The sequence below is a fragment of the Corvus cornix genome, chromosome 1 (assembly GCF_000738735.6).
Source record: "Corvus cornix cornix isolate S_Up_H32 chromosome 1, ASM73873v5, whole genome shotgun sequence".
Classification (NCBI taxonomy): Eukaryota; Metazoa; Chordata; class Aves; order Passeriformes; family Corvidae; genus Corvus; species Corvus cornix.
The window spans coordinates 93,124,084-93,147,213 of NC_046332.1; the positions used below are offsets into that span (position 1 = coordinate 93,124,084).

Below are 23,130 nucleotides of genomic sequence, written 5' to 3' on the forward strand. Positions count from 1 at the left end.
TGAAAATGTGGTGGCCACGCCAGGGCAGGGGCACTTTCTTTATCCTGTATTTACAAATGCTTGTAATCAAGCCCAAGGTAGTCACCATGCTCCCTCAATGCACTGCTCTTTCCCCTTCCCAGCACTGTTAATAGCCCTATATCATAAATTCCCAGCACTGATGAAATCATGTGCAGTGGATGAAGCATGCATTGCATCATCCCAGTGTTTTCTCAATTCAGTGTCAGAATGGAGTTTTCATGTGTTAGAACTGATAAAATCAGTCTCGTAGCAATAGATTTTTCTCAGTTCCTCTGAAATTCTGTCTGACAATAAACCTGATCCTGTGTTACCTCCACACTGCATTATGCTGAAAGAGCCCTTGTGATGCTGAATGTATAGATGCTACAATAAGTCACGTGTGCCACCGGGAAGTGCTAAAACCCCCACACAAATCCCATGGGCACAGCTAGGTCAAATGCTACATGAACGCTTTCAACTGTGGCTGTCTACAACTTTGTACTACAGGCCAAAAGGTATCTAATAGACTGTACTTCCTGGAGCTTGAAAAGCTGCTCCAAAATATACAAAAAGCCAACTCCATTTGGTTATAAAAGCATATAAAATTACAGATATTAACAAATGCAGGGAAACCAAGTAGTTTCTGACAAAGCAGAAGCTAACACAGTCCCCTGCTGGAAAAATATTGCAAAAGCATGCTATTTCTGTATTGTTCATCTATGTCTACTGCAAACACACAGCTATCATAGGCTGCTTGACTGACAAGAGATGGCTAGCAAAGCCTGAGCAATACACTAAGAAAAAAATAAATTGTTTGGGGAATCTTACCAGGCCTACATATGACAGCAGAATGGACATTAGGGAAAGGTTTGTCCTGGTTTCAACTGGGACAGAGTTCATTTTCTTCTTAGCAGCTGGTACAGTGCTAAGTTTTGGATTCAGTGAAATGTGCATGGGGCCTTCCTTGCCCAGGTTGGTTAGCACTGCCATGTTATTGCAAAGCCAGCAGGTAGGCCTGCAAGTGTACATGGCACACTCACACAAATGGGGGATCGGATGGATTCATGGCCATTCAAGACAGTGCCTGGGGAAAAGAATATCACAGAAGTGAGCTCTGCCATGCACAGAGGAGAGCCTGTGCATGTTCAACAAAGAAAGGGAATGAGATCAGTGAGAATCTGCAGGAACTAATGGGAGCACCTGAGCAAATTTTGGACTGTGAAGACCTGCATTAAGTAATTGGCACCATGGTTGTAACTATTCATTGTAACTTGCTGAACTGTAGCTCTCATTTCCTCCTAAGGACACAAGAATTATATTTAGGCCTGGACAGTGGTTTTAAGGCAGCCACTCAAACCAATGGAGAGCTCAGGAGGTTAATTGAGTTCCAAATCCAGGCTCAGCTCCCCTTCCAAGATAGTATTTGATTCGTGTGTATTAAAGAGAAAGCTCAAGTGCTGAGCACACGAGGTAAAATATGGCAAGTCTACATCCGTTTTCCAGATGATGAAGCATGCCTTGCAGAGCAGATTCATCTCAGATTTCATCTCAGCATTTCTCCAAAGGGCAAAGTCCCCTTTTCTGGGACCCTTCAGCATCAGCACTGTGGGACTTACGGAGCATCTACAGATACACACACACATTAACCCATACTGCCCCTGACTATTGCAGGCCTCTCACTCCCATCATCAAGTGTTACATACTCCTTTTCTCATGACCTATCACAGCAAGTGAAGGTGTCCACTGAAAGTGGGTAACAGCAAGTTCTGCACCTGAATTCCTGAGCCTGGTAGGTGTAGCAGCTCCAGCAGGATGTAACTGAGACACCCCTTGAACAAGCAGGCCACAGCTAAGCCTCAGACGAAATGGTAGTGCCTTGAGGAACACACATTTTAGAGTACAGCAGTGAGGGAAAAGCACAACAAAAAGTTGTGTGAACACCTGGGTTGGAGACGAAGGGGAACAAGGTGCCACAGGTGCTGGAGAAAGCTCCCCTGAAGCCTGTGGAGACCACCACAGTGAAGCAGGTTTTCCCCTACAGCCCATGGAGGGCTCCACACTGCAGCAGATGCACTGAATAAATCTGCAGTCCATAGTGAGCCCACACTGGGACAGGCTCATTGGCAGGAACTGAGCCCAGTATGAACCCACCTTGGAGCATATCTATGCTTGAAGGACTGCCAGCCATGGAGAAAACCAACACTGGAGCAGGGAAAAGCATGAAGTAAGAGCAGGAAAGGAATTGTTATAGACAGACCAAAACCCCCACTTCCACACCCCTGCACTGCTTGGTGGGGGGAGAGGGGAAGATGGGGCAACTGAAATGGAAGAGTCAAGTTCAGCCTAAGAAGTGGGATAAGGGAAAGGTGACTTAGTTTTTCTGTTTGTTAATGATAAGAAATCAGTGGTTTTTATCTCAATGCACAAGTTTTCCATCTTGTTCCTTCTCCTGTGTCCTGCTGAGGGAGGAGGAGTAAGAGAGTGGCTGGGTGAGGGTCTGGCAGCCAGCCATGGTCAACCCCCCACAATAAAAAACATTCAAAGAGAAAAATCCCCAAAACCACTTCAGGTGATGAGCAAATGACATTTTCAAATTGTGTAACATACCCATCTTTACAGTGATGAACCCAGAGAAAAGTTGGAAAGTGAGACTTCCGAGAATAGTTATAAACCTCTACAATTAAAGTCCTCTGTTCTAAGTATATCTCCTTGCTAAACTAAGCTGGAATAAATGTATCATTTCACACACCCAAGATGTTACTAATCCCTTCAAATGCCTTGTCCAAAGGCTGAAACCATCTTTTCAAACAAATGACTCCCTGCACTTTTCCTTAACCCATCCCACCATCTGGCATAAAGCCAGACAATTCTGCTACCATAAGAATCATCCCTCTCCCCTATCTCAGGCGGCAGCACCAACCACAAAAAGTCTCTATGACACACATCACAAATTTCTGTCTATTCAGATAAATCATGCATGTAGACATATTTTACTCAATTGATGCAGTTTCTAGTGTTTCTTGTGGGGTATGCCCAGCGCCTGCCCTGACCATCTCCCTGGACTGATCACCTCTTCCTGGGTCAGAGCCACCGACCCCATCACCAGCTGTAATAGTTTCTTGCTTTTTTTCCTTTCACTATTTTCTGTCTTTGATCTCCTCCATTTCTTACATTACCTGAGCAGGTCAGGTTGCCAATGAAAGTGAGCATTTCTCAATGCAAGACAGTTAAGATCCTCCTTCTCATCCCTCTAAACAACCCTTGCATTGTTTTGTTTTCCAGGCATCAATTTACTATTTATAAAAGACCATGAAAAAGCTCTTTCAAGATAGTATAGCAGCTACCATATTGGAGACGTGGTTATTTGTATGAAAGGCAAAAAAATTAAAGCAATTTCCCTTCTTTATCTCATAGCCCACATATTAGATGAAATGTAACACTTCATAGAGTGGGGGAAAAATTCATGGTTTAATTACAATGTAGCATAAACGCTTTAGTAGTGGATACCAGGATATTATTGTGACATCTAAACTAGAGTTCTCCACAGACACTGTGAACAGGATACTCTAAATTCCCTAAATGATTTGCATTAAGAAGGTTTATACAAAAGCAGTCAGTTACTCAATCTTTAAGATGTCATGACAGGGTGAGACAAACACACATACATCAGTAAGTACAGAGAAATGTTATGCTACATTTTGGACAGGTCAGAACTGAAAGTGCTTCACATCTATAGGATAAGAAATGGCTTCATCTCCTCATCCCTAAATGATGAGAGCAAACAAACAACCCTTTAATAGGTTAAATAAACAGTGCCCCATTTATCCATGCTTATATAAAGTTTCCAACAATTCAGAAGGTCCATGGTGACATTTACAATCTATATACACTATAACAAATTGTCAATGAAGAAAAGTTTAGGTACTCCTTGGTTCCCAAAAGCCGAAAGCTGCTCTCTGCACTAGAGACAAAAGCTATCTATAACATTAGGTCAGATTTCTTTTTTGCCTCCTTTTTTGTGTGTGTGTGTGTGTGTGTGTGTGTGTGTGTGTTTGTGTAAGAATTAGTCCTTCCAATCCACCTTGAATAAAATCAGTCCCTAAGTCCTGGTCATATTTAACAACTGCTTCATCATTCAGTGTTTAAGGCATGTTCATAAGATGTCAGTATAGGGGTACTGTCAGAAATTATAATATCACAGTTACTAAGAGTCAGCAGATTTACATAGCAACACCACTCTTTACAATATAATGTAAAACAAGTTGTTGTGATGGAAGTTGTTCCTGAGTTAAAATTTGCTAAATACTGCAAAGGTTAATGTTTTCCTTTCATACTTCTTCCTCTGGAATGTCCTTTCGCATATGCTCAATTGAAAATTAAAAACCACTCTGAAAATACCCTGGATGTCAGAAAGTGAAAATGTTAGCAAAATTCTAATTATATTGGCATTCCCAAGTCTAAACTTGGCCAGGATAGTATGCATTTGCAGGGGTTGGTATCACTTAGCCTTTAGCAAGAATATTTTCTAAATGCGAAGATAAATATAGTGTCAGTCCACATTTCTGGGCAACCGCAAACATCAAGGAAAGATTTTGGTATCAAGAATTAACAAATTCAAAGTTTTGTGAATATATATAACTCTGGTAATGTAGGCTTTTTCATTTTCTCCTCCCTTAGAATTAAAGGAAAACATTTTTAAATTGCGGAAACACAAGACACCTACAAATTCAGCTTTCTAAAACAACTTGTCTACTCAGATTACGAAGCATCCATTCCCACAGAATTGTTTCTCAAGTATGTAATCATTGACAGAATTTCCTATTTTAAAAAAGCTGTTCTTGACTGAAAAAAGTGGATAGCTTTAAAAATAGATTTGTCATTAGATTCAAAATGTGCATGACAATTTTTACAACCCAAATCATCCTGACTCCAACTCACTAGTTTGTACAAACCTTTGCTCAAGTCTGAGCATTACATTTAGCTGGAGTTAAAGAGCAGTAGAAAATCAGAATGACAAAAGGTGTGACTCAAGTCTGTGCTATACCTGCACTTCTGACTCAGTTGAACACAAACCCTTCAGAAAGCTGCACTGTCTGGAGTCGAATCCAAAGTTTGATGAAATCCATGAAAACGATGAGTTTTAATGGGATTAGTATTTTAAGTGCTCCATCTGAAGCTCATTGTTTGCAGGGACGTATCATCTCCTATTTTAAATACAAGAAACTGCAGTAATTGCACCTATCAGACTAGGGAATTAATGTTCCTTTATGTATTTTAAAATCTGTCAGCAGTGCAAATTATGAATTACAGTACAATTTAAAAAATCTTACTTCCACATTTCTTTCCATTTAAATCCCAATAGGACAGAAATCAGCAACATGCAAAGAAAACAGGGTGGGAAAGGAATGACTGCTTCCACAGATGGGAACTCCAAACAGAGAATCTTATATAGTGGTATAGAAACAAAGCTCTGAATGAAGTTTGGCCTAGCCCATGTGTCTTATGCACAAAGGTTAGCTAAAATTTAATTGCTGTGACCATAAAATATAAATAGCAACAATTTATTCACAAAATTCTGGATTAGATTGATTTTTTCCTTTAACAAACTGTATGATCTGTTATCAGCCAGCTGTATGTTTAAGCACAACAATAGAAAATGTAGTACATAAACACCTAAAAATCACAGTCATAAAAAGCAGGCAAGTACATCAGTCTTTTGGTGGCCAAAGCACAATAGATTAGTCTGCCAAACAAGTGTATGTGAATGTAAATTGTGGACATTAGATTTGTTAAAAATTGTTTATACTGTCAATAAACAATCTCCTGTATTTTAATACTGTTCTTAAGGAACTGTAAACTGTTTAAAGTAACAGGTAACAGTAAAGGATTTAAATATAGTGGTAAATAGGAAAAATAGGGGTTTAAATTTGCATGTGTGGTAAGTGGGTAATTTGGAACTAATTCATAATTATCCACAAAGAACTCTGACCTTTCTTAGGTAAGACAGTACTGCCATCATTTCTAACACTTGTGACCATTATAATAACACAAGAAAAAAACCCCAACATATCAGCTCTGATACATCAATCACATATGCATTCTAAATTACAGCTATTTACATGAAAAATATATATTTAATTAAAAAGCCACTGAAAAACATGGATTTTTAGTCAGGTGCTGCACTTTCTGCAAAATGAGGTAATTTGGATGCAAACAAATTAAGTTTAGTAGAGTTCAGGATCCACGGTCTCCAGGTTTAAAGTACAGATTGCTTCAGTAAATAGCTTGACTCTTTCTGTATGTTCAGAGCAAGAAATCACTAGATCCAGTTAAATCCTGTTTTATAGTGCTCTTGATGCAACACTGACTAATGTCAGAAGGCTTCCCAGCTCAGTTTTACAACTGGTCTTTCAATAGAAAGAAGAAGGGGAAAAAAAAAAAAGAAGTGGTTATAAGTTGGTTTCATCCCAAGACGGATCATTCATATTCTTTAGAACTTTTCTAACAAGCTTCTCCAAGTCCTTGCGAGCTCTTTGTTCCTCTTCTAATGATTTCTTCATCTTTTTGTTATCCTGTTTAACAGAGACAGAGATATTACGTTTGTTTTGGGAGCTTTTAACAGATCTGACACACATACACTGTCAATTACAAATTCTGAAGGCTCTTCTCAGTAAAACCGATAGCAGCTGTTCAAAGGCAAAGCTTCTATTAAATCTTCACAAGTTACACAGTTATTTCACACAATGCAACAAAAGCCACCAAATGGAAACTGAGCTACTTCCTATTTGTACTTGGGGGCCCTTTATACAGAAAGTGCTAGTAACAGATGGCCACTAATCTTGAATTCTTCTGCTCAAATCTGATCAATGAGGAGTAGAATATATTTGTTGCTAATGGAGAAGGGAAATGGAGCAATAAGCAGACTAAATATTCCCTGTAAGAACCTCCTGTGATTTTAACTGGTTTCAATATCCCAAAAGCTTCTTAAAACTTAATGCAAATTAACTTGCTTCATTAGGAATGTAAATAGTTGAGAGGAATATCCTGAAAACCATTACGTTCTCTGAAAAGCGTTCTGTGACTAAATTTTAAACTAGACTGATGACTACCAGCAGTCTACGAGAAGTCTGAATTTCAAGGAACACCATCTCTCCACATGTATATTCAAAAGTGAGTTCTCACTGTTTAGTGCCATCAGGCAGTACTGAAATAAATGAACAACAGGACTGTAAGGGTGACAGACCAATCCACAGGAATGCTTACACTATTTAATCCTGTACAGGTCAAGGTGATGCTGGGAACAGCAGGGAAGGAACCAGAAGATAAAGAAAACATTTAAAGAAGGCCCCAAGATAAGTCTAACAGTGTTTAACAAACACAGGCCTGCAATCCAAGGGTCCAACTGAACTCCCATTAGCTGTCATTTACAGACATTTCTAGAAACAGGATAGGATCATAAAATCATAGAATATGAGTTGAATTGGAAGGGACTCATCAAGATCATTAAGTCCAACTCCTGGCCCTGCACAGGACACTCCAAGAATCACACCATGTGCCTGAGAGCATTGTCCAAATGCTTCCTGAATTCAGACAGGCTTGGTGCTGTGACCACTTCCCTGGGGAGTCTGTTCCAGTGCCCAACCACCCTCTGGGTGAAAACCTTTTTCCTGATATCCCACCTAAACCTACCCTGACTCAGCTTCATGCTGTTTCCTCAAGTCCTGTCATTGGTCACCAGAAGAGATCGGTACCTGCTCCTCTGCTTCCTGTCACAAGAAGTTGAAGATCTCAATGAGGTCTCCCCTGAGCCTCCTCTTCTCCAGGCTGAACAGACCAAGTGACCTCAGCCAGCTTCCCCTCAAGGCCATTCACCATCCTCATGGCCCCTCTTTGGACACTCTCTACTCGTTCAATACCTTTTTTATATTGTGGCACCCAAAGCTGCCCCCAGCACTCGAGGTGAGGCCGTCCCAGTGCAGAGCAGAGTGGGACAATCCCCTCCCTTGCCCGGCTGGCAATGCTGTGCCTGATGCCCCCCAGGACAGGGTTGGCCCTCCTGGCTGCCAGGGCACTGCTGACTCATGTTCAGCTTGTCATCCACCAGGATCCCCAGGTCCCTTTCCATGGCACTGCTCTCCAGCTCCTTGTTTTCTTGTCTATACACACAACCAAGTTAATGAGGTCTGTCACCTCATTAACTCCATTCCCTCCTCAAGCCTGTTGAGAAACTCGCAAAGTTCATTATTTCACGTAGATTTAAGTTATTAAGTCAGCCAATTCAGGACCATACTATTCAAGTACATTGCCTGTGGAACAACAGCTACGAATAACCTATGGAAGCTGCTATTTGCAGTCTGGTGTCTACATCAACCAGGATGCTATGTACTCCCAGAGAGCCTTTATCCATAAAGCCCTTGCCAGCTCAGACATTATTTCTGCCACTTCTCTGGTTAGTAGCATCACAGCAGTGAACCAATGAATGCTTTTAAGATGAGATTCCTGAATTCTTGATATAAAAGAGAATGAAATCAGGCTTTAATATGTCTTAGCTTTGGAAGATGTAAGATTGTGAAGAACATCTATTTGGAAAGGCTCCAGAAAAGAGAGCTGTTGCATGAAGCTCAGGAAAAGGTGACTTTCTGTTTAAGTGTCATGGAGCTGAGCAGAGCCTCAGTGAGGCTGCACATTTACTCTCTGTACAAAAGCAGGAAGCCACAGGAGTATTAGTGGGCTATTATTGCTGCTTTTATTATGTGAATTGTGTTTTTAAAAAGACTGTCACATTTACATCTAACCTGGGATACTCATTCTTTATATGCTGAACACAGCAGAACTTAAGTATGCAACGCATCAACTGTCCTATTTCAAGGAATATGCATTACATCCTTAGAAACACTGGGCATGCTTACAGATGGCAAAGAATTCACATTAATAGCCCTAGACCTTAAGAAATTTGAATACAAATCCTTTTTACATTAACACAGGAAATTTTATCCAACTTCTGGAGTCAGACTGGTAAGCAAATTCACACCTTGCAGAGTGAGGAAAACCCAATGCTTTTTTTCACCTACACATTAAGCAAAGACTACATGCAGCACCACTAGCATGGTTAAAACAAGCTATGACCTGATAAGAAGATATTTTTATTTATTCATGGTGAATATTTAGAACAAGTGACAAAGAAGCACCCAGAGCTAACGTGAAGCCCTCATTTTAAAAAAGCCATGTGATAGGCACTGAAAAGGACTCCTGTCTGGAAATGAGCGGTTTTAAGAACTGATTGATAAGAGGTGTTCAGGTTACTGTAAGATTGTATCATTTTAGAACTATAAATATCTGGTTCTATTTAGGCCTTTATTAGCATTCTCAAGCAACTACGATTTCTCAGTCACTGTAAGCTTACTTTGCTGGTGATACAGCACAACTGAATTTGTTTAACACTTCCACCATTTTAGAAGCTGCAACATCCAAAACCAGCTTAGTAATTCACCTCAGAGAAACAATACTCAATGCTATTCTCAAAAGACTGATAAGAACAGGGAGTGCTTTTCGGCAAATGGTATTTTACTTCTGAAAGTAGATCTAGTCCAAAATTCAAGTTCATGACTGTCAAAGTGAACTTGCAAGCCATATTTAGTTTTAAAACAAGTCTTCCATCTTTTCCTTCTCCATGTTGCTATATATGTAGCAAGTTACCAACCTGTCTTAACTCCTGTACTTCATCCTTTAATGCATATACTGTGTCAACAAGGCTTCTAAAATGAAAAAAGAAGATCATCTGTAACAACAGTTTTCAGAAATACACATCTAAATCTATTATTAGACAAAACTGTAAAATGAAATGCAATTAAATAGAAAACACCCCATACCCCACAGCTAATTTCGAACCTGTGTTAAAAAAATACATTGTCTAATCCTGATTTATATCCACTAAGGCAAGGACTTGTTACCAGCTTCTGTGAAAAGAAACACCTCTCAAGCACTTAAGAGACCTCTGCTGGTTTCTGTATTACAGCTTTCTACAACAGAACAGTAGTTTCATTTCCAACATACACTTTACCAAAAAGTAGAACGACGCCACACGCTAACAAGAAGGATGACACCAATTTAATACTGAAATCTGACAGCACTTGGAAAAATTATTTGTAAGTGAAGCACATCACTTCTTGGCATGGGTGGAAAAAGTTGCACAGCATATACAAAGAAACCAGACATTTAAATGAAGGCCAACTGCACTTAGAGGACTGGCAGCATACTCCAAACAACTCTGCTCCAACTACGAACATACCACACAGACCCTACTATAATGGGAGACAGGAGGAGGAAGAAGAGTGCAGAGTTTACTACTTTAATTCATCATTCATTAAACGTTTTCTTACTTCTCTTCTATAACAGTCTGACCATTACTTTTAGTTTCTTCTACAATAATTTTTTCTTCTTCTGGAAGCAGGACTTGAGGAGCTGATTCTTTACGGGAACCTGTTGTAAAAATATATTAAAAAATGAGCAACTCACAAATGCCACTGAGACATTTCAAAGATTATTCTTTCATTCACTGCATGATACACCCCCATGACCAAGCTATACCACTTTCCATTCCCCCTTCCCTCTACACACGAGTTACTGACACATTTGTTACTTTTGAAATCACAGCCTTACAACAACAAAAGGTTGTCTGACACTCGTATCCCACTGCTGATATAACGCCCAAGTCATTGACGGGGATGTTACACTGTTCAAGGAATAGTGCACTACTCAACCATCAGTAAAAGCTGTGCAAATTCCCCATGGCAGACTGAGAAAGAAAGACATAGCTCTGATTAAGTAACAGTGATTTAAGCCTCAAGGACAGATTCTGATCTCACATTGATACAAAACCAAGAAACTATTCTGCTCTAAACCCATCACTCTGTCAGTAAGGAGCAGAACAGTGGTATCAAATGACACAGCAATTAAAGAAAAATAAGTGAAAACCCTTTTTGCCAAAACACTGTAAGCACCACACCTGTGTGTGTGCGCACACATATACATGCAAATCCTCTTACACATAGCCTTTTAGTCCTATAATTCATTCCTACCAAATGAAATACACTCTTTGTATTTAATAGATGTTTTAAAAAGCACTGCATGGTTTGATGATAAAAACTCAAAGCATTCCAATATCTTCAGAACTTTTTCCACACATTACAATTTATGACATCAAGATAAAATGTAGATTATAAAAACAATAGCTCTGACTAGAAAAATCTACAGCCCAGAAATGTGCATCCACCCATAAGTACATAAAGTATGTATTCTACAAAGATTATTTAATTAGGCTGCAACAAATTACAAGGTTTTTTTTTTTTTAAGAAGGTCTGTAAATAAGTTGGTGTCTAAGCATTTGTACAGAATTCAAACACTGCAGATAAAGCATTTCTTAAATTTTTTAACTAAGACATTGGTTTTAACAAACAAAGTATACCTGCCTACCAATTCACTGTAGTGAACTTTCATTAATCAGGAATTTCTTAAGTCTCATACAGTTCAAACTGATAACTTGGTACTACAGAGCACATGCCTGTCCAGAAAAATTAGTTGCTGAACAGCTGCTTTGTGATAACAGCACTTTTCTTTATGGTTCATAGTAAAATACATAATATAAACAAATTAAAAAGTTGAATAAATCACACTCACTAAAAAATACTAACTTCCTAAACAGCTGCAGTCTTGAGTTCTGAACAGTGAGCTTGTAGGGACCCTACCTTATCTGTACATGTTTGGACCCAACCTTAGTTGTACATGTTTAGCTATTTAAACTATTTTAGCAAACAATAACAAATGTTTTTAATGAAGAAAACAGTTTCCTTAAGCTTACAGTAAAGATCTAATGTATCAGTATATGGTTGTCCATATTATATGGAATAAAGATAACAGCAGATTTGAGAAACAATCACGTCCTTGAAAGCTGTAAGTTCTTCTTACAGAATGAAGAGATCTTTTAAGAGTTAATACACTTCCACTGCCACCTATTTTCCAGAAGGAACAACCTATAAAACAAACATATCCAAACTCTGTAGGGAGGTCAAGGACACTTCCCTGTTTGTGCTGTCAAACTCTAAGTGTTAAAAGCTCTCTTATGTTTATTTCAGTCAATTGCTTACTGCTCTGCTTTATTAGCCTTGCAGGTAACAGAACTGAATTGTGGGAATTAGTTGGCAGCAGCTGCTACCAGATCACTGCATTTTGGGTCTCTGTACTGATGTGGAGCACACCTCAGCCCAGCACAGGCCAAGGGAGGGAGAACTGACCAAGGGGGAGAGAACTGCCATGTGTTTCGCACCCATGACTCCCTCCACCCAAATGGAGCACACGTTATCTTTCTCCTTCTATAGAGCTGCATCCAGCTGTCTGCTTGGGCAGGGTAACATGGGTCCTTGCAAAGCACAAATAGCATGGAGGAGACAGCTTGACAACAAATGTCCCAGCTGTTCAGTTATACACACACATGCATGTGAAGCAGATGTCTACAGCAGCGTATCCTGATGAATGTACAGCAGAGCACAGCACACAACACTGCTGAGACACACAAAGCAGTTCACCAGCACTATACATACAAGGAGACCTCACACTACACAAACACACACAATGCAAAACTGCTGCTGTGAACACTGACCTTCCTGTGCCATGGGACAGCAGCTACAGCGGAACACAAGTCTCACTCTTGCCTTCATTGCTCCAACACCTTTGGTAATACAAACCCTTGCTTGTATGTCAGAACTCTCGCTGCTCTTATGGTTCGTACTTAGGCAAAACCCCCCACACTTTCTCCTTTCTCGTGGTTTGGGTTTTTTGAGCTTTGGTGGGTTTTTCTTTATTGTAGATTTTTTTTTCCTAAACCCCACAAGCACTTGCTGAGTATCAAAGGTACAAACACACAGCACATCTACCCTCCCACAAAGGATCCGGTCATCAAATCAGTACATGCACGGTAACATCAGAGATGAAGTGTCAAGTTCTAAAGGCAAAAGGAAGCTATTTCAAAATACTGCTTTTCTGCACCACTTATGCCAGCAGCTATCCTTTTTTTTTTAAGGTGCTTTTTTTTGCAATTATACATCTGGAAGGAACTTCAAGCAGAGTCATCTCATCACTGGCACTCAGCAATATCCCCTAAATTGCACCTTGTGCCTTCATCAGGTTCTATATGCTTATCCTCTGTGTAACCATTTCCCTCTGCAAAAGCTACAGCTTTAGGACACACGGAAAGGGGTTGTGTTACGGTACAGTGGGCACTTCCCACTGAATCAATACTGAAAGGACAGTCAAGGAGGTTCCAGCAGCTTAGATAATCCTAAACACCTTTGAGACATACTCCACATTTTCATGAAAGAGGGTGGAAGAATCAAGTTACTTTCATTTGCCATATCTACTATTCCTCAATCCTAAGCATCCAGGTTTCACACTAAATTTTATTACAAGACACTATTCCAAGTCAAAAAGGCCAAATGACTATATTTAAATTGACCTCAAACAACTGCCTAATACACCTTGACACACCATAACCACAGGTACCAGTCAGTTAGTTTGTTGGGGAGTTTTTGTGGAGGGATTTGTTGTTGTTGTTGCTGTTTTTTGGTTTAGTTTGGGTTTGCATTTTTTTAAAGATGGACACTCCACACCCCGAGCTACACAAAACAGGGTTTCATTTGGTTTGGGGTTTTTTTTGGCAGGGGGAGGGTATTCAGGGAAGGAAGGTGGATGGGACAAGAAAGGATGTTTGACAAACCCAAACCATTACTTCAAGATCAACAAACAAATATTAAGGCCAAGTAAGTTGCTGTAACTTCTCAACACGGAACTGTTAAATCTAGGGTCTTGGAAGAATGACCCCACTGTTTAGAAGTCTGTTGAATAATTAAGGCAAACAACTGACCACTACAATCAAGATTCAACTAAGTTTCCATAAATTAAATTCCATCCAAAAAAATAAAGATCTATTCAATATCAGTATCTCTCAGTCCTAGAGTGGAGAATAAAGAATTACAACGCTTTTTGACAATACTATACCCTAAATTATAGGTTTAGCAAATTTAGCCCGTTCTAACACCAAACCAGGAAGATACTATAGCAGAGGCTGAATACCACAGAGGTTCTCATTGATGTCTGTTTGTAATCCTAACTCACAACCTCAGCCTTTTATTCACTCTGCCCCAAAAGGAGCTTGACATCTTACAAAATGGTTGACACCGAGTCAACCCCCCTGCCTTGGGCAGGGACACCTTCCACGAGACCAGGTTGCTCAAAGCCCCATCCAAACAGGCCTTGAGCACTTCCAGGGATGAGGCATCCACAATTTCTCTGGGCACCATGCTATTTTAATATGGAACCATCCTGGTTCCTGACAGAAGCCAGGCTTCAGAAAGAGCTGTACTGGTAAACAGTCTGGTTGGTCCTTTGTTTTGAATCACTTAGCAGACAAATATGAAGAGAATCCAGAAGTTTTGCAGGAGGGAAGTAAGAAAAGGAGGATGAAATTCAGAAACCTTTCCACTTTAACTGGATATTAAATTTCTGCCTATGTTCAAAGACCTTGTCTGTCCAGGAACCATTTAAGCCAAGAGTAAAATGGAGGTGGGTATCCACGTCACCTGCTTAAAATAGCTAATTTCAGGGCATCAAGTTAAAAGCCAGCTCTCCCCAGTCAACCAAGAACAGCTTCCTCCAGCTGGTGAATGGGAGGAGAAGGCTCATAGTCATAGAAGACTATGAGTGTCCTAATTTAAGCTATGGAAGTCAGATGTGTGGGGATGGTGGTTAATTTCCAGAAGTGCACAGCATAATCTGAGGCCATGAGCAAAGACTCTGTTGAACAGCTTTTAAGTATTATTGTTTTCTTCACTTCTTCATACTTTTACTGTGATTAGGAGAGGTAAGGAGTGGAACAAGACAAGGATAAAGGTCAAAAATTTGGAACAGTACTTGTAAATATACAGTTCTGTTTTTCACCAACTTTACAAGCTAAGAAGCTCTCAGAAATTAAATTTACTTGAGTTTCAAAGAAAGAAGCATGACTTGCCACTGAAAAACAAGTGTGAATATACACAACTGTTTAGATCAGCCATTAACCACTGGCATGTACAGACATGTACATTTCCTAGTGAAGTAAATGTTAGGCAAAAAAAAGTTACTTGTCATTTTAAATATTCAGTGTTTCACTGTATTTTTTATATTAAAGATGCTAAAGTGGATGAGCACACCTGCCAAATTAACCTACTCTTTCTTAATAAATTTTTCATGAGGTCCTAATACAAAGAATCCAAAAAATGGTGGCTCCCAGACTCTGCCTGTGTTGAGATTTAGAAATCGGAAAAATCTGTGCTACAGATCTGCTAAAATCAAAAGGGTACCCTTTAATGTCTTTGTAAAGAAAATACAAACCAGAATCCAAATATCAGCTAAACTTTAGTTCACTGTATAAGATACACCATTATTTGCAAATTCTTGGGAATAACAAAAAAGGATTGGGCATGAAGTTGTTTTGTCTTTTTTTTTTTTTAAACGAATAGAGATACACAAACAGGAAAAAAAAATCCACATGACTCAGATGACTGATTTAGGCATTTTTCAGCAATATGCTTAGATGAGTAAAATGGAAACAAAGTGGACCGAAATATAACTTCATATGTAAGTGTTAGTCATATAAGAACAGAATGAATAATTTGATAATACAAATACACCATCTGAAGACATGGGAGATTTCTAAGACAACATTTGGAAAGAGCTACCCCACTAAACTTTCTGTATTTCACCAACCAGTACAAAAACTTCCAACCAGACGGCTGCAGGACTAGAGCTGCTACAGTCATAGCAAAATAAAGTTATGACCTTTTAATAGAGAGGAGTGATTATTAAATTTATTCTGATGTAAACATTTTAGCACATATATTAGCTTATTGATTTATTTAAATTCACTCATGTGAGCATCTTTTACGTAGAAACACTATGGATAACTCTTGCTTTAAAAAGAAAAATATTAAATGTAATATTAAATCATGAAAACACATAAGGTTATATACACCTTTAGTATATTCATAAAATTTCTCTCTGGCAACAGGATCTGCAGAAGTAGGTTTTAGATTGTTCCAATAATTCAGCCCAGTATACCAATCAAAAAAAAAAAAAAAAAAACCAAAACACACACACACAAAACCACTAAAAGGAGGAAAATAAAATCAGTTTAACAGGAGAGGGAGGCAACAGAAGAACAATTTATAGATGGCAATGTCTCTGAAATTATTTTTTAAAAAAGGAGGATATAGAAGAATACATATGTCACATTACATTGAATTTCCTGTAGATGTCAACTACATTAAACAAAGATTACACACATGTCAAAAAAGGTCTTTCACGTCAGCATTTGATTCCTCTGGGAATAAGGAAGGAAGAGAAAGGAGGCATAGGGAGAAGAGGATGTGTTAAGTTACAAGTTCTGCTGTCCTTTCCCCCTGTGTAATAATTAAATATTAAAGTCACAGTCTAGCAAATGCAAAATTTATTTCAACTGTACATAACAGATGTCCTTTTTATATAAAACAAAACACTTAATTGATATATGCAACCACAAACAATATGCATACTGTACAGTACAATGAAACATTCAGATATACATCCATTTTGCATTTTCCAAAGGCAGTCACCTACTGAAGATGGCTTCTCCCATTCACAATGAAGTGCACAATATATATTATTCTTTCTATGTTTTACTTCACTATATACACATTACTGTGTTTTGGCAAGATTACGCAAAACACCAAATTAATATTGGTTGGCTTCAGTTTATGGTAAGCACTAGTTTATGGAAACTCTGCATAAGCCATGAGAAGAGGGCCTGACAATGGCTTGAACCTACCTTCCAGTTCAGGTTCTCCATCCTTCCAGTGTATTTGTAACTGTACACATACAATTTACAGAATTGCATAAACATAAGGTACTGTTATTACCATGACTAAAGTTCCACAAAAATAGAAACACTGAACCTTTGGACTGAATACCACCATTTCCACAATTGCCTTTTTTTTGTTTGTTTGTTTAGAGCATTTTGCATTAATACTCCTGATCAGTTCACAATAGCTTACAGCCTGTAACACTGAAGACATAGAATGATTTTAAATGTGCTGTGATGTTAATATGAGAATACACAATATGAGAGATCCTAATTATGATAGTACTTAATGATTTAAATGCTACAATAATTAATGGTGGTAAACTGTCAAAGCTTTGGTGCATAGAAAGTCAAAATCTTCGGATCTGGATAACAAAACTTTCTGTGTGATAAGGAAAGTTCAAGTGCAACAACTGTATTACAAACTCATATTTACACTATATAACATGAAACAGACATAAAGGAATTATCATTTATCCAGTGCAGAAAACATTATTCAACTAGAACACCACAGCATAAGAAACAGGGCAAAAAACAATCCATACTTTCCATATATGTTAAAAAAACAAAACAAGAAAACTGACTGAAAGGAAGAAGGGAGTGAAGTGGGTTACAAATGTGCTGTGAAATGATATGGAGCACGTATACTTATCTCATTTCTCAAAGCAAGACTCCTCCATTTGAAAAAGGTTCAACATACACAAGTTCCTGGTCATTACATTAATATATGACCAGCAGTAAAATGTATGCCTGAAAACTCTCCTTGGTAAGCAGTACTGCTTTTGATAGTCATATTATAGAATGCCAACAACAATGAGAGAGGATAAAGCAGGGGATCAAACAAGACTGAACGTAAGTTGAAGATGTGAACTGCCTTAAAACATCTTCTCCACACTGACCACCTTCTGTAATCATGCACATCTAGCAATTACAACTTTCTGATCATGTAACCTGCAGAAAGGTTTTGATTATCTTTTAAACAGTGTGATCAAGTTCTCAGGCTGCAGTTAAATTTCATCATGATTACTCTGAACTTGTTCACAGAGTAGTATCTGAACACTGGATAACATGCTTATGTGAAAAGGGATAAGGGTGTTGCACTTGGGAACCCTGGAGAAACTGAGAACTGTTTCTGTCCTTTCATCACACTTTTCCCTAATGCTTACAAAGATTTGGAGAACATGCCATTTTTGTTTTGATGCCAATTACTTTAGCAACAAGACAGAACACACACACACACACTTCACCCCAGCAGTGCCCCAGGCACAGGTTTGAGACCTTCAGCTGTGCACAGCATGTCACAGTTCTCTGAAAAAGCCAACACGACTGTAAGTGAAGAGCTGCTGCTGAAAACAAACCTACTTATGAGAGAAGTTACAAGACACAATAAAATCTGTCACAGACATGCTCCAAACAGTTCAACCCAAAAGCCAAGCATTCTATTATTCAGAACTTCAAACAAGCCAATTTGATCACAGTTGTACCTAGAGTTTCAGATGCTGAACACTGGAGCCTCCATCAGGGGAACCATTTTCATCTCGTCTTTTCAAGAAGAATGGTCAATTGAGAGTTGACAGTTGTGCATTTTAACAGGCAAGCAAACATCTAAACCCTGCTTTCTGCCACACTACTGCATACAGTAAAGTGACAGTATGACCACAGGTAACATGAGAGTACCAAAACACTGCATGTAATGAGCATGGACTGCCAGGTTTTCATGACAATTGCCAGACTGGGGTGGGGAAAGAGCAGTGAGGTCCTTCATATAAACATTTTAAGCAATGAGCAAAAGACAGCAGTATAAAACCAGAATTTTTTATGGATTAGCAAATGCTCTTCCAAACAAATAGGCCAGATACATGAATATCTGAATGATTTTACAGCTCTTGTACTGCTTATTTTTAAGCTGCATTTTACTTACTCTACCAGCTTTGTACTTTGTTAATAATATGTAGAAAATCCAACCACTACCGCTAAGGTATTTCCGTATAGCTGGCACTCAGCTCTCAAACCAGTATGGTTTCAGTACAAAATATAAAAATGTGCTTATCCAAAATGAAAAAAAAAAAAAGAAAATAAAGGACCTGCTACTACACTGACCAAGTCAAAAGAAAAAAAAAAAAAAAGACCATTCAGAACTACAAATTAACATCTGTCAGTTAAAAAAACCCTCAAGAAGTATCATCCTTAACAGGATATACACTTTTTAGAATGACTTATTCGTATGTGTATTGAATTGACAATAGAGCCTTCCACCAGGTATAACTGAAGTTTCAGGAGCTCCCTCAGAAGTTGTTAAAATATCACATTAAAGAGACAAGGAACAGCAAGAAAACATCTAAGAAAAGCAGGCTGTGATACAACAAGCATTTGTTAAGAAAAAGCTCAGAAGTGCATTAGTTCTGGTGAGAGATATATGAGCAACAGCTCTTACGAGATGTAGACCCCATTCTGTAACTATGGGCTGTCCATATACTGTCATAGTCAGAGTCTTCTGAGAGGTCTGAAGGCTCCAAACGAGAAAGACTACTGCGACGACCCAAGGAGTCTAGACTTGATTGGTCATCATCAGCCAAGACGTGATTATGCATCAGGTCAGTGCCTTGCCATGCTAAGGATGTATAGGTGAAATGAAATGGTGGATGTGGATAGGCAGAGGTGGGATGAGGAGGAGAACGTAAGGAATAGCCACAACCAAACACATGAAATAAAAGCAAAAAGGTGATGGGAAGAGAAGGAAAAGAGAAAATATTGTTAAAAAGGCACCAAAGTTGGGTTTTTTCTTTTTTTTTTTTTTCTTCAAATTTGTTTGGGGTTTAGGTATAAATTACACTCAGCATATAATAATGTTTGAATGGTTACAATACAATTTTGAAGTGGTTTTCAAGTTTCTAGGCAGTCTCAGTTAAGAATTTTGAGTAACAAAATATAGTTTGAAAATAGAATTTTTTGAAAAGGAAGTCAGGTTCTTTTGAAATACAGAGTCAGTTCTGGTCTGGGGAGGATTTGACTGGGCACAGAGCAGTAAACAAACACAGTAAGCCAGCATGATCCAGCACCAATGTGAAAAGCAACAGCCCCTTCCCCATCACACGTCTGTACCTTATCCTTTCCCTCCCTTGCAATGACACAGTCTTTTGTACAGCTGCTTCATGAGCCAGGTCAGGAAACAGCTTCAGATGAAAAAATCTTTTGTAGGGTTAGTTTTTTCAAGCAGGTAATTTTTCTACCAGCTCACAACACAGCCAACAGAAGTGTTTGTGTCACCACCGTGAAGAGGAAAATGCAGGGGGAAAAAAATGCAAAGGTTCTCATGCAGAGCAGGGCTGCTGATTTCTAAGTCAGCAGCAACATCTTGCACCCATTGAAGGAGACTGTCAAAGCACATTTTTTTTCTGTGCCCATACCCCTTGTCATTTGTTAAACCATGTGGTGAATTAACTCACAGAAAAACAGGGCCAAGAGGCTAACAGTGACACAGCCTAGCCCATTCTGACCCCTCACACATCTCTTCCTACACACCTGAGTCCTTCCTCCCAGTTAAATACTTTCAGATCTCTAGAGTAGTTGGTTAAACATAGTAAGGACAATTGTTTAATTTTTCAAGGCCTGGCAATATCCAAGGACTGAAGCCAGGTAAGTGGCCATGTTATGAGCCATCATACCCGTGATAGTGCAGAAGATTAAGTCTTCATTTGAAGCAGAAATGCAAAATAAGATCAGCGTTCAAGAAGCATGAGAAAGTCAGACTCTGCCCTTTCATTTCCATCTATCTACCCAAATTAAATCCCACTTCTTTCCCACCCAAACAACTGCTGCTCTGCTACCTCTAATGCCACACCTTACCAGTCTGCACTGGTGCCATAGATCTGCTGTACTAACACTGCCAAAAGCAGCAGATTAAGGTGAAGGTAGGGGAATTGCCCAGTGAGTGCTGTGAGGGACAGGCAGAATATTAACAGGGAGGTAAGAATGGAGTATGTAAAAAAACCAACGCACTTCCCAGATGACAGGCGACTCTCTCATTCTATTATTCTACACTGACTACTGCTCCAACAGAAGCAATTCCAGCTTTATCAGTTCTTTCCCCACTTCCAATTCCAGTCTTCAAATGGACCTTCTGGAACCTAGTCTTAGGTGACAACACTGCTTTCCAAACAAAGCAGCTGTGTGCCGAATCAATAAAAAAATTTTCTTGCTGCAATTAAGGGCAAATAAAAGCTGTTGACTTCTGATGTATGCAATGATACCCACAGCACTATGTATATTTCTTAAATATACATAGAAAGAAAAAATAGGCAAGCAAAAAAAAAAAATCATATCCATTTCATATCTGCACACACACACTACTGTGCAAGTGCAAATGTTTTCCCAACCATTTCTTGTCACATTATCCTTGGAAATAACAGATCACAGTTGAGGTGTTTAAACGGCAATCATCTCATTTGATTTTATTTGGAACAACAGTATATATCTTCAGAACTTTGAACTCATTCATTCCCTTTAGCCAATTAAACACACTACTGTAATGACTGTAGGGCTATAAAAAAGATTAGTACTGGTACAAAAATAATAGTAGTAGCTAATTTCATGATCTTGGAGATCTGCAGTTCATTAAGACAGAAAAATCAAAATTAAGGCTTTTGCTGTTACTTGAAAAGTTTTTACAATTAATACAACTGCCACATTCCCATTGTAAGTTACACAGGAACACAAAGTAGCTGTGTTTTTTTCCAAGGTGACAACAGCAAGTGAACATATGTTAGGAAAATTCAAGAACTAAGTCTGCAATTGCATTTTAAAACTTCAACTGTCAGCATAAAGTGCTTTTGCTTGGAAGCAAAACAGGCCCAGAGCACTGTAGACAGCAGTAACAGTGATTAATATTGCAAAATTTAAATAGCTTTAGTGGACGAGAAGTTATGATGTCCAGTCTTCTAGTTCCAGCAAAACCAGCCACGTACTTCAAGATCATTATACTGTGTTCCAAGGATCTCCAAATTAAATCTGTATTCAACAGTGCAAAAAGGAACAAACGCAACAGCATTTTCTCCTTCCTTGTGTAAATGGAACACATGCTGGTGGACTCCCCTGCTTTGAGCAACGTTTTACTTACAATACAGAGGAACTCCACATGGCAACCTTGATTTGGATTAAATGAAGTAGGACCCCAGAGGCACGTTACAGGTTTTCAATATGCTAGGTATTGATCTGAGAAACTAAAAATGGCTTTAAGCAACACACAACTGAGAACACTTTCTCCTGAAATTATGAGACGGGGTTAAAATTTTTAATTAATACTAAAAACAACTAGTGGCAATAAAATTAAAGACATTTTTATAGGTCTAGGTTACTTTTCCATAGAGAAAGTCTTTGTTGAACAGAACACAACAAAAATACAGTCCTCCAAAATTACGATGACTTCTTCATTCCTCCTACTTACCAGCTTCTTGAAATTTATCCAAAAGCATACTGATTAGCTGTTATATTTAGTTCAGACACCTCTTATTCATTGGTGAAGCTCTAGTACAATTTTAAACCATGAAAAGTAGTCACTTTTGGGTTTTTGTTGTTTTGGATTGTTTCAAAATACTGAAAAAATAATAGTGTCCAACCATGGCCCTTGGCATCCAATACATAAACACTTGGCATTGATATTAAACCAGAAACAGGTTATTATTATTTGCAGGTCCAACTTGCTATTTGCAAAGGCCTGAGAATATACATCAGTCTCTTTTGCAAACTGTCTTATTTGTGTTTTAGTTAGCCATTTCTACCCATTTCAGTACTTTCTAACTTACTTGAATTTAGTGTTTGACGTGTTTTGGCACTTGTGCAATATGCTTCAATGACTTTAAGAATCTGAGCATCTTCTTCTAAAGCAGCTGTACCTAGAATCAATGGGAAAAACAGAATTTTAAACATGGGCATGTTTCTTAATATAGAAAAGCCTTTGTAAATAAGTACAGTTCAGTTGAGTCCAAAGTTGAGCCTAATCAACCCTTTAAAATTCTTTTAATCATACCATTTGAAAAATCAAACTTGAATGAACAAAAGTAGCAGTTTAATAAGACAAATACTATTTTTAAATGCTTAGAAAAAACTCAATTCAGAGTATCCACCCACATTCAAAAAAATTTCTGAGCATCTAATGTTGTGCAGAATGTGTTTGGAAGTGTGAGGACTCTCATTCTAAAGCAGTCATT

At 38.6% G+C, this 23,130-nt stretch overlaps 1 protein-coding gene across 8 annotated transcripts in view; it reads right to left on the reverse strand.

The window, feature by feature from the left end:
- Positions 1 to 3,449: 3,449 nt before the first annotated feature.
- ARHGEF7 (Rho guanine nucleotide exchange factor 7) overlaps positions 3,450 to 23,130 on the reverse strand; it is a 117,900-nt gene continuing 98,219 nt past the window's right edge. For 4 of the 8 annotated variants that reach the window (XM_039549900.1, XM_039549894.1, XM_010394333.4 and 1 more), the window contains 5 exons: positions 22,726 to 22,815; positions 19,359 to 19,535; positions 10,380 to 10,479; positions 9,701 to 9,755; positions 3,450 to 6,572 (listed from right to left, as the gene is read on the reverse strand). In XM_039549900.1, the coding sequence (XP_039405834.1) occupies positions 6,450 to 6,572; positions 9,701 to 9,755; positions 10,380 to 10,479; positions 19,359 to 19,535; positions 22,726 to 22,815 (545 nt within the window). In that variant the 3' untranslated portion in view covers positions 3,450 to 6,449. Of the gene's footprint in view, positions 6,573 to 9,700; positions 9,756 to 10,379; positions 10,480 to 13,062; positions 19,536 to 22,725; positions 22,816 to 23,130 lie in introns of those variants that run through there. The other 4 variants (XM_039549909.1, XM_010394332.4, XM_019282878.3 and 1 more) reach the window with 3 other exon arrangements.